Genomic DNA, 16,063 nt, shown 5'->3' with positions numbered 1-16,063 from the left:
ATTAGCCCTACCAAGTTACCTTCCATATATGGCTCAGCTGCTAGATGAGTCTGTCTTAGCTGATGGTGTGCTGGGTGTATTTTTTGCTTTTTTAGCCTCATTGCTGTGATGTCTCACAGTACGGCCCTTAATAAAATAGGTGGCAATTGATTTATCCCTTAGTGCTCACGGGCATTTGTGTCCTAATATTTGAATATAGGTAAAGATTGTTCAGGCTAGAGAAGGGGGTAAACAAGGATATTTCCATTAAATTCCATAAGAATTTTAAAGTCACTTGCTGTGCATCCGCCTGCCTTTGTATTGTTTACATTTTACTGAGGGTAACACATACAATAAATAAGGAAATATAAAATACATACCAAATAAATACCAAGGAATTGATGTGGGGGACTAGAAAATGAGGGAAAACAACAGGGAAGAACCTCAAGATTTCTTTTTTTCTTCTTTTTTTCTTGCTGGGCAATGAGGGTAAAGTGACTTGCCCAGGGTCACACAGCTAGGAAGTGTCAAGTGTCTGAGGCCAGATTTGAACTGAGGTCCTCCTGAATCCAGGGCTGGTGCTTTATCTACTGCACCACCTAGCTGCTCCGAACTTCAAGATTTCTTGAAGGAGAAGTGTGATGATTAAAATTATGAGACATAGTTTCTGGGTAATTAAATAATTTTTATTAATAGGCCAGAAGGTTATTAATAACAGGAAGGTCTATAACCATCTCTTTCAAACCAAAGCCCTCTAATGGCAGTGGGGTCACCATTTATATGCCTTTCTAACTGTAGGAGGTCCATCACAGCAATCAAATTTAATTGGTTGACATGATTGGAGGTGTGTTATATTAAAACAAAGTCTGGGAATGCATGATGTAGGTCACTCAAATCTTGGTTAAAAAAAAAAATGAAGACATTCTCTTCTCTTCTCTTCTCTTCTCTTCTCTTCTCTTCTCTTCTCTTCTCCTCTCCTCTCCTCTCCTCTCCTCTCCTCTCCTCTCCTCTCCTCTCCTCTCCTCTCCTCTCCTCTCCTCTCCTCTCCTCTCCTCTCCTCTCCTCTCCTCTCCTCTCCTCTCCTCTCCTCTCCTCTCCTCTCCTCTCCTCTCCTCTCCTCTCCTCTCCTCTCCTCTCCTCTCCTCTCCTCTCCTCTCCTCTCCTCTCCTCTCCTCTCTCTCCTCTTCTTTTCTTTTCTTTTTCCTTTTCCTTTTTTTTTTTGTGGTTAGGGCAGTGAGGGTTAAGTGAGCTTGCCCAGGGTCACACAGCTAGTAAGTGTCAAATGTCTGAGGCCAAATTTGAACTGAGGTCCTCCTGAATCCAGGGCTGGTGCTTTATCTACTGTGCAACCTAGCTGTCCCCTCCCATTTTCTTTACACTATATATCACTATTTTAATTTTATCTGGGCTGGAAAGAGTCTTGCTAACTGAGAAAGGACCAAAATAGAAAGCAAGGGGCATTTGAAAACAATTTTTTCCTACCTGACATGCCCACTGTTCTACTATATATACACTATCTTTTCATAAAATCTAATTACAAGAAAATATCTTGACTATTTTATAATCAATAAAAGGTGTACCTGGAGATATTTAAGGTCATTTGAGGCTATGCTTGTATATAACTTAAAGGGAACATTGGCCTGAACATAAGATCGGATGCAGGATACCAGTGAAATCATAAAAGAGGATAGAAAGTTGGAACCGAAGAGATAGTACCACAATATTTTTCTTTACTTGTTGGAGAGTCATTGTGGTACAATAGACAGCCAGGAAGATCTGGGTTCAAGTGCCACTCCTGACATACACTGGTGTATTAACCCTAAGTAACTTAGCTTCTGTGTTATTGGCAACTCTCTTAGACTAAGCAGAGATGGTCTCTACCCATGAAATCACAGGTTCAGTCCCTGTTTCTACCCTTGAGGAAAGAATGAACTAAGGCTTCTGTTTAGGAGAGAGTAAGACAATTTCATTTTTGATTCATATTTGAAATTGTAAATGCTCTCCTGCTGAGTCAAGTAGCTTAATCAGATACGGACTGCAAGACAACGAAGCTTCTAATGACTCTCTTGCTCTACTTTTAATTTTAATTTAATTTTTTGTTCTTTTTTGTGGAGCAATGGGGGTTAAGTGACTTGCCCAAGGTCACACAGCTAGTAAGTGTCAAGTGTCTCAGGCTGGATTTGAACTCAGGTCCTCCTGAATCCAGGGCTGGTGCTTTATCCACTGCACCACCTAGATGCCTCTTGGTCTACTTTTAGAAGGGTAAAAAGTTGATGAGAAAGAAAGTGAAGAGAAAAAAAAGGACATTTGATATTCTTCCAGGATGACTTAAAAATAAATTTACAATGAAATGTCATACACAGTAGATATTAATGCCTCATCTAAGAAATCAGTGATATTGTCCTTTTTCAAGAGGAAAGGTTCTCGTACCAGTGGGAGAATTGACCGAGTCAGATCCAGAAGGAGAAAGGGAAGGAGAGGTGTGAGATGCATTATTCTGTTTCAAAGGGGATTTGGTTGTCTGGTTTAAGTCTAGGCAATCAGATTTGAGGGTCAGACTAAAATGGCTTTAATTTGCAAAAGGCCATTCATAATTCGGGGACAGAAAACTTCTTTCCAGATGTTAACAAGGCAGAGCAATTTAGTCAAGCTATGTTATTAAAGTATCCCTTATCCTCTCTCAGGAACTGAGTTTAACCCCTGATAAGAAGATGCTATTAAAGCCAATGTGAAAAAAGCCCAAATAATCTAAAATAATAATAGCTAAAATTGATATAGCACTTAACATGTGCCAGGCATTATGCTGAGCACTTGACAATTCTTATCTCATTGGAACCTTACAATCCTGGGAGGTAGGTGCTATTATTATCTCCATTTTACAGATGAGAAAACTGAGGCAAACAGAGGTTAGGTAACATGCCCAGGGTCATGGAGCTAGTAGGTATTTGAGGTCAAATTTGAACTCAGGTCATCTTGACTCTGGCCCCAGCTAGCTGCCCTTTTTTTTTTTTTTTTTTTTTTTTAAAGAAAAGAGAGAACAGGAATGAAGAATATAGCCTTCACAGATTGGCTATTTGTACTATAATGGAAATCGTAATACAGTATATTACAGACAATTCTGGCTTTACATAAATTAACTTTATGCAAGGTAAAGAATACTGAAAGAAACTCGTATTCCAAAAAATACCAGTACTGGTACTCAGGTGCCAGCTCTGAGATATCCTACTCCCCCACCAAAAAAACCCAAAAAATCCCCACCAACCCCTCCCCCCAAAGCCTCCAAGTGAAAGCAGAAGAACTTAGAGGTGGAGAGAATGCCACTGTAGCATGATCAGAAGCTTGGCTTGATACCTGCCATGCCAATAGAGGAGACCTTTGCCTTACTCTGTCCACCCAGGCCCCCAGGTGGCTGGCCCCAGCATTTTCCTTCTCTTGCTCTTGATTCTTCTTCAGCCATTCTTCTCCAGCCCCCATGTGTCCTTGAACTAAATTCTAGCCCCTTCCCTCCACTGGGATGTTGCCCCTTCCTGCCCCCTCCCTTTCTCATGTCCCAGACAAATTTGCATTATGTAAGGTCTGTGAAAGGTCTGCTTACATAAAGTAAGAACTGTGTATCCTTTTACCCACATTCTTGTCAACTGGAAAGCCCAAACATTCAGAAATTTTTTTCCTTGTATTCTGTATAATGATCATGGAAGATGCTCATTGTTACATTCCAGAGTCACTAAGAAATGCTAAATTGTTTTTTGAATCATGAAAAACAAAAAAACATTAATTTATGATCAGGTTAGTTTAGTTTTATTGTCAAATATATAGTATAAAGCAAAACCCACCTACACATGTCAAGCAGGAGAAGTAGGGGTTTGCTTAAATGAATATGGTGTCTTTTGTTTGAGAAAAAGCAAGAACTTTATTTAAATATTACCCTAACGCTTGCCTTTCTTCAAAGACTGATCTTTCAGTGATTGTTACCCCATGGTTTTGAGTACTCAGTGATAGGAATCACAGTGTAGGAACACAGGTCCCAGGTGAAAAGGCCAATGTTTTTTTGGGTTTAAAGAGCTGTTTCAGGCACTGTCACTAAGATGTCAGAAATTGCTGAGAGATTTAGAATCCTGAAGGATGCCGTGGCTGTTGAACTGCCATTGTCCTGGTATTCATAGTGGGTTTATCTCCTTTCTTCCTCATATCTCTAGTTAAGTAAAACAAATTTCTAACATCTACTGTGTGACACACACTTGTCTCCCTCCTTTTACTACATAGGTTTCTGGGAGCTCTAAAGCAGCAGTATCCAGCTCATATACAAACAGGAGTTGCTAAACTGTACATAAGAATCCCTGGGTGTCCTCATATTAACTTGGAAGACCTCATATCAACAACACATATTATGTTTTATTGTATTTTTATTTATTTTGTTAACTTTTTCCCAGTTACATTTTAATCTGGTGCAGGATACTGTTTTATACCTCTGCCATAAAAAGGACTATGATTTAGTTGAATTAAAATGCTTTTTCAGGGCCCCTCTCCCCTAATTCTCTCTCATTTTACCCAGAGAGTCAGGTTGGTGGGGTTTTTTTGTTTGTTTGTTTTGGTTTGGATTGGGTTTTTTGGTGGGGCAATGAGGGTTAAGTGACTTGCCCAGGGTCATACAACTAGTAAATGTCAAGTGGCTGAGGCCGCATTTGAACTTAGGTCCTCCTGAATCCATGGCTGGTGCTTTATCCACTGCACCACCTATCTGCCCACATTTCTCTCTCATTTCACTCTTGAAATGACATATCAAAATGGGCTTTCCCAAGTCTCCTTTTCCCCCCAAATTACACATTTCTTGTTTCTTCTAAAACATTTTAGTTTGGGTACACTTAAAAAACCAAACACACACCAAACAGCCCAGGTTTGTTTCTTAAATTCTTTATCTGCAACCAGCCTCTGCTTGAACTTCCCATTTCCAGAGCAGAACTTAAGTAACTGCTTATTTCACATGGTAGAAGACAGATAGTGATCAAGCTGACCACTAACTGCTTAGGTGACTTTATAATATTTTCTTGCTTTAAAAAAATTAGCTTTATTTTTATGTCAGTCATTTCTGCAAAGCCCCACCTCATCCTCATCCCTGATTTAAATCATCTGTTGTAATTAAAAAAAAAAAATCAAAAACCCTGAACAGCTGTGCAAAAACAAAGGCTACAAAGACTCCATCTTTTTATTCAACTTTTTGCCTTTACAGTCTCCTGTCTCTGACAAGAGGAGGGAGATTGTTGCATTATCTTTTTTTCATGTTCAAGACTGGTTATTATAATCACCCAGTTTCACCTACTCTTGGTATTCTTTTCATTTGTGTTACTGTTATCATTTTATGTATTTTTCTTCTGGTTCTGATTACTCTTTTAGTTTGTGTGAATCTAGATAACTCTGAATTGCTTGTATCTGTAATCTCTTAATGCCCAATAATGTTAACATCACTTTCATATAATCTTCTGAACCTCAGGAATTAAACAACAACAACAACAATAACAATAACAGCAATAATAACAACAATGTGTTGTGAATCCCCAGGGTAATTTAACATATTACTCATAAATTATTTTTAGATTTATTCATTAATTTATAATAACTTGCTTACACTAAATGATAACTCCCCAGCTCCAAATTAAAATTTACATTAATTACAATTATAAAATTTTACTGCATCAGGATCCATTAAAGAATTTTTAGCCTTATACCTTTGAACCAACAGGCACTGAATAGGAACCACTGCTCTTGATGGATACATGAGCTTATATTAGTATATAAGTTCCACCATTCCCCAAACAGAGCACTTGCTTTGTTTCTAGTTGTTTGCATCACAAAAATGTTGTTACAAATATTTTAGCATGTGTTCTTCTTTCTTGTAGCATTTTCTATCTGTTCTTTCTGTATAGTGTTAACTTGTGTATGTGTTGTGTGTATGTATATATGTATATGTATATATCTGTTGTTTTATCTAGATTATTGGGGGCTAGGCTGGGTTTTAAAAAAATTACTGATTTATTTATTAATGATTATTATACAAGTCTGGGCAGTAAGCATTTATTATCAATTAATATCAAATATTAATAAAGTATTGACCACATGTTTCCCTGACTTCCCTACTAGCCACAGGCTTACAGGCCTAAACAATTACATACCCAAGAGGTCAAGGAGAGGGCTCGTGGAGAATAAAAGAGAATCCAAGGAAGAAAGAGAGCAATCCCCTTGTGGTCCAGTCTTTTTATCCTTTGTTTGGTAGAGGTGGCTCCTTATATACTGATCAAAGCTCATTGGCTAGCATCATTCAGTTCCATTGGTTGGCATGACTTGAGGGTGGTCTACATTAAAATGAGCCGTATGGTGAGACCCCCTGAGGGGCAAAGTCAGAGTCCAGATAGGTCCTGCTTAATCCTATCAGTTCATGAGCTAGTCACAAAGAGTCTATCTCCACAGGATTAGAACTTCCTCCTAAAAACTGACCTCTGCAGTGGGGGTGGGGCAGGGGAGAGAAAAGGCTAACACTGGGTCCCCAAGAAATTTGTTATTAATAATTATTTTATCTATCTATCTATCATCTATTGATCATCTATCTATCTATCATCTATCTATCACTAGGGCAGCCATTTATATTAGCACTTTAAGGTTTGTAGAATATTCTGATTCTGCTAATTAGTGGCTTTTTAAAAATGTGCAGTTAGTTCTAAAATAAACATCATGAGTATTACTCAAATTTATCATTTTCTTTTCTTTTCTTTTCTTTTTTTTAGTGAGGCAACTGGGGTTAAGTGACTTGCCCAGGGTCACACAGCTAGTAAGCGTTAAGTGTCTGAGGCCGGATTTGAACTCAGGTACTCCTGACTCCAGGGCCGGTGCTCTATCCACTGCGCCACCTAGCTGCCCCTTCTTTTTTCTTTCTACTGGACCTTAGATAAGATCACCTACAAAGGTGTTGTTAGTGTTTAAATGGTAGGGTATTCTCCTCCCCCCCTTTTAAAAATACTTTCTAAAAGCAATAAATGGAAAATTAGTGGTAGTTGAATTTAAAAAAAAAACACTTAATTTTAAACTCTTGCATTAATGATATTTTGTCTTGTTTTCTCTTGAACAGATGGGGTTAGGTCATGAGCAAGGATTTGGTGCTCCCTGCTTAAAATGCAAGGATAAATGTGAAGGATTTGAGCTACACTTCTGGAGGTAATGGTTTTAAAACACTAAGCACTACATTGGAAAGTTCCTCTCTGTGGCAATAATTCCTTAGCCTTTTTGTGCAGTGAAAAGAGTGCTAAGTTGTCTGGCATGATTGCTAATGCAGAGCTATCATTCTTTATTCTGAGATGTGAATAAAATATAAAGCTCTCCTTTCCCCTGTTATTATGATGTAATGAGCTAATTGGACCACAAAACCATGTTTTAAAGGGCTCGATTTGTTCATTTTCCTTTTAAATTGCCTTTAGGTCTAGAAAGTGGGATCTGATATTTTTGAAGTAGCAAATGAGTCTGTTTTATTAATCTATTGGGATTAGACTTTTATTTCAATATTCTAGGCATATTCCACACAACAGTGCCCTAACATATTTTCTGCAATAATGTCATCAATGTGTTATAAGAAACATAAAAATATTAAAAATTTGGGAGAAATTCAATTGTGACCTTATTTGACTTGATGCTATGAGATGCTGGCCAATTGATTGGGAATAATATCACAACTCTAAGCAATCACATCATTCCTGTGGTATGTAATTGAAAAAATGATGGCCCAAGTGTCAGGAGAGCTGAGTTTCAAGTTTCCCTTCTGACAGTAACTCTAAGCATACCACTTTACATATATGACCTTTAGCTTTCTCATCTGTAAAATGGGGGTGATAAGTGTTATCTAACTCTAAGGCTGCTATGCCTTCTATAAAGGTGAATTGATTAATGATTATTGCCGTGAATGAGTGCTAGTGATGTTCCAGTTACTATGGTAGACACTCAGGACACAGACAAAAATGAAAACCTTCCTCTGCCTTCAAAAGGCTTACATTTTACTGAAGTGGGGAGGGTAGTGAAACATACACAGTAAAGATATACAAAGAAAATAAAAATCATTTTGATGGAAAGGAAGAGAAGAAAGAGCAGTAGAACTTGGTGTGATATGGAAAGGTCTCATGTAGAAGCTTGCACCAAAGCTGAGCCTGGCAGGGAGGTTAGAGGGACAAAGAGCAGCAGTATAGAGGGAGATCATTCTGGACGTGATGGACAGCCTTTCTGGAAAGGAATCTGGAAATGTTGTTTGTTGGAAGCAATAGAGAGCAACTGAAGGTTCTAGAGCAGGGCAGTGGCATGGGCAAGACTTGTGATTTTAGAAAAATAATTTGGCAGCTGTGTAGAAAGAAGAGAGTGGACACAGGGATACCACTTAGGAGGCTGTTGTGGTTATTCTTATGCAGGTGGAAATGGCTTACATTAGAATGGTGGCTTTCTGGATGAACAGATGGAAAGATGTAGAATCAACATGATTTGGTGGCTAATTGGGTATGTGACATGATGAGAAGGGAAGAGTTGAGGGAGTAGTTGACTCAGATGAAGTTAACTTGGGTAATTGGACAGATAAGAGAGTATAAACATCTAGAACAATCAGGAAAGACTTTTATTTCATAGGAGTTAACATTTGAGCTGAGGTTTGAAAGCAACTAAGGATTCTAGGGAAAAGGGACGAGAAGAGAAGAGGTGTATTCCAGGTATGGAGAATAGCTTGTGTATAGGCAGTTAGGGGGTGAGGGGTAGGACAGAGAGTAAGTAGTGTGTGTGTGTAAAAGGAGAGTAATGTAAGTGTGTGTGTATAAAAGGAGAGTAATGTAAAATAAAGCAGGTAGAAACCAAATCATGAGGAGCTTTAAATTTCGTGTGTGTGTGTGTGTGTGCTCACGCGTGCACATGCATGCATGCGCACGTACACACTTTGTCCTAGAAAGAAGAGGGAGTCACTGAAGATTTTTGAGCAAGGGAGTGACATAATTAAACCTATGATGCTTCAGAAAGATTATTTTGTTATCTTTGTAAAAGAATGGATTATAGAGGGGTGAGCCTGGAATCAGAGAGAACAATTTAGAGTTTATAACTTTAGTCTAGGAGAGGAAGGACTGAGCTGGAGTCGTGGCTATGTGATTAGAGAGAAAGAGACAGATATATCTGTGGTAAGACTTAACATCTGATTGGATACAGGGGAAGGGTGGGGGAAGAATGAGTAAAGTATGTTTCTATGATTGCTAACCTGGTGACTAGATGGATGGTGATTTCTTCACCAGAAACAGGAGGAGGTTTAAAGGGAGTGGGAGATTGGGGGTGGAGGTAAACTGTGTCTTGATTTTTAAATGCCCATGGCACACCAGTTGAAGATGCCCAACAGGAAGTTGGGGAAGTGGTATTTAAGAAAAAGTTTGGGCTGGTTTAATAGATAAGAGAATCTTCTGTATAGAGATTTTTATTAAACACACATAAACTAGTAAGATCACCAAATGAAAGGGCATTGAAAGAAGGAACTGAAGACAGTCCAGATCTAAGCTTCAGAGGTTAACCTTCAGTTAGGGAATGGAAGATATCTGATGATTCAGCAAAGGAAACTGAGAGGAAATAACTGGAGAGATGTTAGAGAAAGCCATGTCCCAGAAGCGAAGGGAGTGGTCTAAGACAAAGTTTTATTATATTTTATTATATTTTGTTAAATGTTTCCCAATTATATTTTAGATACATATTAAATTTTAGATTGGTAAATTATATTTTAAACATAAATATATAAATTATATTTAAATACAAAAATAAATATGGAAAATATATTCAAAATAGAAAACAAATAGATGATATAAAAATCATATTTTAAATATGTAAATAGATACATTCTAGTTTAAATATATACAAATGTATAAATTTTAAATACATAAACATCCAGTTATATTTTAATCTGGCTTGGGCCTCACCTGGGAGTGTTGTGGGGAGCATGCAAGAGAAGTCAGGAACTATATACACTGAGAAAAGGCCACCAGATTTAGCAAAAATATATAATAGTTGATAATCTTGGAGAGTGAAGTTTTGGAGTGAGTGATGGGACTGAAGGACAAATTGGAACAAACTGAGAAGCAAGAGATAGGGGCAATGAGGACGTAGAATCTGCTAGTACGGACCCCAAAACTTGAATTATGAAAGAGAGAAGAGATATAGGGTAAGAATATGAAAGTTTGGCAAGGTCAGGGGGAAGGCTTTTATTTTTTTAAGAATTTCAGGATCTGGGATTGTTTGTAGGCAATAGGAAAAGGGACCTAGTAGATAAGACAGAGTGAAAGCGAACAAGCCAGAGAGAATAATCAAGGTGGCAAGCTCTGGGAGGAGATGGAAAGGATACTGTGGAAGGAACAAGTAGAAAGAAGGATCATCTCTTCCTCAGAGACTGTAAAGGAGGAGAGAATGGGAGGGAGGGTGTGGCATAGTGGGGCTTTGAGTCCAAGAATAAAAGAGAATGTCTTCATGACAATCTCACTCTTCTTAATAAAATACAAAATATTACAATTATTCTTGTTTTGCCTCTAGGTATTTTCACAGGTACTATTAATGATGCTAAGTGGGGTATACTTGGGCATCATTTAAAATAAAATTGTGGTTAACACTGCACATATTTCATGAATGGTGACAAATAACGTGCTATATAATAGTTGGGATTAGTGTGATGTTTCAGACTTCTGAAAGTTTTTCAGTAGTAAATTTAACTGCTAAGGAAAAATAGGAAGCATTACAGCAGTTCCTTTGAAAAGGAAGAAAACTTTATTATGCAATATGTTATTATGAATCACATTCCTTTATATAATGGTTAGACCCATCAAAGAATTGTGGGTGGATTTTTCTTGGAGAGCTCTTCTCAGCCATCTATGGTCATCTGACATTCTCAATTGGTTATTATGAAAAACACAACCGTATTTGAGCACCATGCTACTCAGATTTAAAGGCTCTTAGCAGGAGCTCAGGGATAGAAACAGGGGCCACCAAGCCCTCCAGTAAGGATCCCTCCAGATCACATGTTGACTTAGTTTTAAAATGTAATATTATCTGTGTTCTCTTGTATTTTTGTTTATTTGTTAAATATTTCCCAGTTACATTTTAATCTGATTTGGATGGCACTAGTGGGTGTTATGACTGCCTCAGAGTACTATTCCTAAGAAATCGCTTTATTCTAGATAGAAAAGGGAAAGGGAGTATTGTCAAAATGCTTGAATATTCCATTTATAGCATGAATATTATTTGAGAAGTATCATAGCATTCCAAATATTTTTAGTAGCTAGCTATGAAATACACATGTTAAGCTCCACTGACCGTAATGTTTGTGTTTAAAGCAGACAACTTTCAAAGGACTTCCAATACACCTTCAAAGGGACTTTATAACTGTGCTTCTTATATTTCCTTCTCAAAGAGGTTATGTTTCTAGGATGCTTTCAAAAGGTAAAATCTGTAAATATCAAGTTGGATGTTGGAATACTTCAGTTCTTTAAGGTTGCTGGGACATTCTGTGAGAGCTGATTTTGTCTTTGTGAGAGCCTACACTACCCTCTACTGGGCTAAAGTGGACTTGTCATTTCACAGTCCTGGTTTTCCTATCTTTTTTGGTAGGTTATAGAGTTGTACCAGACTAACTGAGAAGGGTCTATGAAAAAATGACAGCTTCTCCTTAAAGGTTGCGATTCCTGCTTTGGATATTTAATACTGCATCTGTGTATTTTTTTCCCGTTACATGTTCTTACAAGTCTAATTTTTCATGTAAAAATGAGAAATTTTAAACTATCTCGCCACTCTGAAGAGGTAGGTGATTTGGCGTTGGACACAGAACTTGCTTTAGATATTGAAATTCTGTCATATGGGATATATTTAATACATGAGACCTTTGTCGTTTTATTAAGACATTTTTTTTTCAGCTGAACTTGTATGTTCTACCTTGCTTAGTTGTCTAGATCGTACAGAGTTGGGATTTTTATAAGCCATATATATGCATATGTCTAATATGTGTGTATATGTATTTATATGAAATATGTCTATGATTGATAATCCTAACAGGAAGGGTAACTGAATTAATTTTGCATGGAATTGATAAGCGATTTCAAATTCTGAAGCTGGAAATCTTTTTGGCTTATTCTACCACCTCTTCCTTTTACCTTCCAGCTTCACAAACTCCGGCTAATCTCAAATGGAATTACTAATTTAGTCTAAATCTTCCCTGACACAGTTAGGATTTTTCAGAGCTCAACAATGGCAGATCTTTGATATGTAAAAAGGATTTTTCATTTCCATTCCACTATACAAAGACTAATGATTTCACCCAGATGTAACCTCAGAATTTATTAATAACCATAAAAGACAACGAGCCTTAGACAAGCCCTCATATCCATCATGGTTTTTCCAAGGTCATCTGAGACAAGAATCTATCTATCTTCCTTCTGATGTGACTCAGAAACAAGTTTGTCTCTTCGTTCTAGCCTTTATAGTCTGAGCTATAACAAAATGTGTTACTTATCCTTTTGACGTTACTCCCACAACTAGAGATGCAGCTTGGGGCTCTTTCTTGTGGTGACAGCCTCTCAGACCTCACTTTCTCTCACGTCCCACCCCAGAGTGCAGCAAATTCTCCTGGGTATAAAAGTGTGAGCTACAGACAACTGGGCAGTTTGAGGCACCCAAGAGAAACACAGAGCTCAGCGTTGTGCTGCTTCAGTGATTTCTTATTTAGAGATTCCTTAGTTTTGAGTATCTCTGTATGGGCACCTAAACGCAGCCTGTTCCCAGCCCAGGGCCTTCTCTCTTTGAGTGTATGGGAAGTCTAATTTCAGTTGTAAGCTACTTTTAATCCCTGGTCCAAGTTAAATTTTCCCTGACCACAAAGGAATAGTAGCTTGAATGGGTTTAGCAGTATTTGAACTCACTAGTCCAAAGGGTATAAAAAGAGTTTAGTGATTTTTTTTCTATATAGTCTTTAAAAAAAATTTTTTTTTAATTTTTTGCGGGGCAATGAGGGTTAAGTGACTTGCCCAGGGTCACACAGCTAGTAAGTGTCAAATGTCTGAGACTAGATTTGAACTCAGGTCCTCCTGAATCCAGGGCCAATGCTTTATCCACTGCGCCACCTAGCTGCCCCCTCTATATAGTCTTCTTTCTTTTTTTTGGTGAGGATTTGGGGTTAAGTGACTTGCCCAGGGTCACACAGCCAGTAAGTGTTTGGTGTCTGAGGCCAGATTTGAACTCAGGTCCTTTTGACTCCAGGGCCAGTGCTCTATCCACTGTGCCATCTAGCTGCCCCTATATAGTCTTAAAATGTGTATATGTTTTTGTTTTTTTTCCAGAGCAACTGTTTAGATTGAAATGGATAGGTGGCACAGTGGATAGTGTGTTGGGCCTGGAGTAAAAAAAGACCTGAGTTCAAATCTAGCCTCAGATACTTACTAGCTATCACCACTTAACCTCTGCCTCAGTTTCCTCATCTGTAAAATGGGGTAATAATAGCTCCTACTTCCCAGGGTTATTGTGAGGATCAATGAGATAGTAATTATAAGGTGCTTTGTATACCTTTGTATACCTCTGGAATATACTCCCTTCTCTCCTCTGACACTACCACCACTCTAGTGCAGGCCCCTCATTAGTTACTGCAATAGCCTGTGGTGGGTCTGCCTGTCAAGTTTCTTCCCATCCCAGTCCATCCTCTATCCATCCACTAATAGGATTTTCCTAAAGTGCAAGTCTGATCCCATCATTCCCCTTCCCAGTAAACCCCCCAGTGACTTCCTATAGTCTCCAGGATCGAATACAGAACACTCTGGCTGACATTCAAAGCCCTTTATTCCCTAGCCCCTCCTACCTCTCCAATCTTCTAACACCTCACTCCCCGACCCACACCCTTTAACCCAGTGACATTTTCCTCTTGGTTGCTCCTACAGTCCACTCCTTCTCTGCTCTGGTCATTCTCTCTGGCTGTCCCTGGTCTGGAATGCTCTCCCTCCTCGGCTTTGACTACTGACCTCTCTGGCTTCCTTTACATTGCAACTAAAATACCATTTTCTATAGGAAGCCTTACCTAATCCCTCTTAATTCTAGTGCCTTCCACACTCTTTCAATTATTTCCTATTTTGTCTGGTATATATCTTGCTTTGCATATATTTGTTTGCATACTATTTATCCTGTTAGATTATAAATTCCTTGAGGCAGTGTCTGACTTTTACCTCTTTTTGCACTTAGCATAGTGCCTTGTACACAGTAGGCGCTTAATAAATGTTTATTGATTGATAAAACTTTAAAACACTCTATCAGTGCCATATAAATGAAGCACATATTAATATGACTATCTTCATCTAATCCTCCAACATTGGGTATTATCAGTTTTTTCTCATCTTTGATAATTTAGTGGGCATGAGGTGAAAATCTCAGGGTTATTTTCATTTCCTCATAAGTAATTTAGAACCTTTCTTCAAATAGGTGTTGAGCATTAGCATTTCTTCTGATAAATACACATGTGCTTTGACCATTTATATGCTGTGCAATGGCTCATGGTCCTATATATTTGTGTCAGTTCTCTGTAGCTACTTGAGACTTTTTTCAGCGATATTAGTTGCAAAGCTGATTTTGCTCCCACTGTTGACTAAGGCAGCATTGACAGGACAAAAGAGCACAGGCTCCTAAAATAAGAGGATAGGAATTAAAATTCTTCACAAGTCACTTAACTTTTTAAGGACTTTTTTTTTCTTAGTTGTAAAATTAGGAGTTGGACTAGATGGGCACTGAGGTCCCTACTAGCTCTAGATCTATTATAATATAATTGTTTCCCTTTTTATACTAGCTGCAATGATTTTGTGTGTGAAACTTTAATTTTAAGTAATCCATATTGTTTATTTTGTCTTTTTTCATCAGCTCTGGTTCTTGCTTAGTTGAGAATCCTTTCCCAACCATTCATTGTACAAGTACCACTTTCCTTTCTTCTCTTTTTAAAAGAATGATAATGACTTTTTACCTTTAGATTAAATATCTTTCTGTAGGATATTATGGTGTATGGTATAAGATGGTGCAAACCTTTCTGCTAAAAGTGGAGGAGTTGAAGTCAGGAAGACTTGGGTTTGAATTTTCCTTTGACACTAACTAGCTGGGGACTTGGGCAAGTCGCATAACCTCAGTTTCGTCATCTGCACAATGGGGATAATAACACTTGTAATATTTAGCACAGGGGTGTTTCACAGGGCTCAAAGGAAAGCATTTTGTAAATGAAGGTGAGAGTGGCGGTGGTGACTTGTTTCTCTCAATACCTAAATTCTCCACTCAGGTTGAACTTTTGTCTAACTCTTAAACCACCTCTAAGTACATCTCTGTGAGCCCTCATTTTCTATAGAATTTATTTGTTAACTACCTTTCTGCCTTTCACCTGGATATCCCAGTTTCTTTTGTTGTTTGTTTGTTTTTTGCTTTTGCTCTTTTGGCTCAGAGCCACCGCCCTTAGATGTCACCTTTTACTCATTTATTATCCCTTAACACTTAAAAGTAGTTAATAACTTTTAAAAAAAATTATAGAGATATACAGAAGGCAGTATCCTTATTTGGTCACATTAATGATACATGGAAGTACAAAGGATATCAAGCTCCTTTGATTGTAATTAACTAACAGGAAATGTCTTTAGAGTAGTACTATTTTCCACATGTATGTGAATAATACATGTAGTACAACTATCATGTAATATTCTGAGTGGAGCTTTTTGACCCTACTCTCACTGATGGGTTGCCATTCTAATAGATAAGGAATCGAGTCCTACTGCTGCCCACTGGCAGGAAACTACAGAATTTATAATAAGATAATGAAAGTGATTATTTGAACAACGTCTACCAGAACTTCTATATCCTAGTGATTGAAATGTACTTTACAAGTGTTACTTTGGCAAGCTGCTCACATATTTCCCAAACTAGTGCCATTCCTTTAAATAAACAGGCTTCCCCTTTAGACACATTGCCCTTTTAGCCAGTTTATTAATCACATTATAATGAGGTTCTCATTACTTTGTTTTGGTTTTATTCATCTTAAGTTCAA

At 37.9% G+C, this 16,063-nt stretch overlaps 1 protein-coding gene across 2 annotated transcripts in view; it reads left to right on the top strand.

The window, feature by feature from the left end:
* Nucleotides 1-16,063, top strand: part of TES (testin LIM domain protein) — a 74,811-nt gene that overhangs the window by 33,455 nt on the left and 25,293 nt on the right. For both annotated transcript variants that reach the window (XM_043967088.1, XM_043967089.1), the window contains exon 2: nt 7,097-7,182. In XM_043967088.1, the coding sequence (XP_043823023.1) occupies nt 7,097-7,182 (86 nt within the window). The remainder of the gene's footprint in view (nt 1-7,096; nt 7,183-16,063) is intronic.

This window comes from Dromiciops gliroides, chromosome 5 (assembly GCF_019393635.1).
Source record: "Dromiciops gliroides isolate mDroGli1 chromosome 5, mDroGli1.pri, whole genome shotgun sequence".
In the NCBI taxonomy this organism is placed as follows: Eukaryota; Metazoa; Chordata; class Mammalia; order Microbiotheria; family Microbiotheriidae; genus Dromiciops; species Dromiciops gliroides.
The sequence above is the reverse complement of the archived record's forward strand: the minus strand, read 5'-3'. Positions and strand labels throughout refer to the sequence as shown.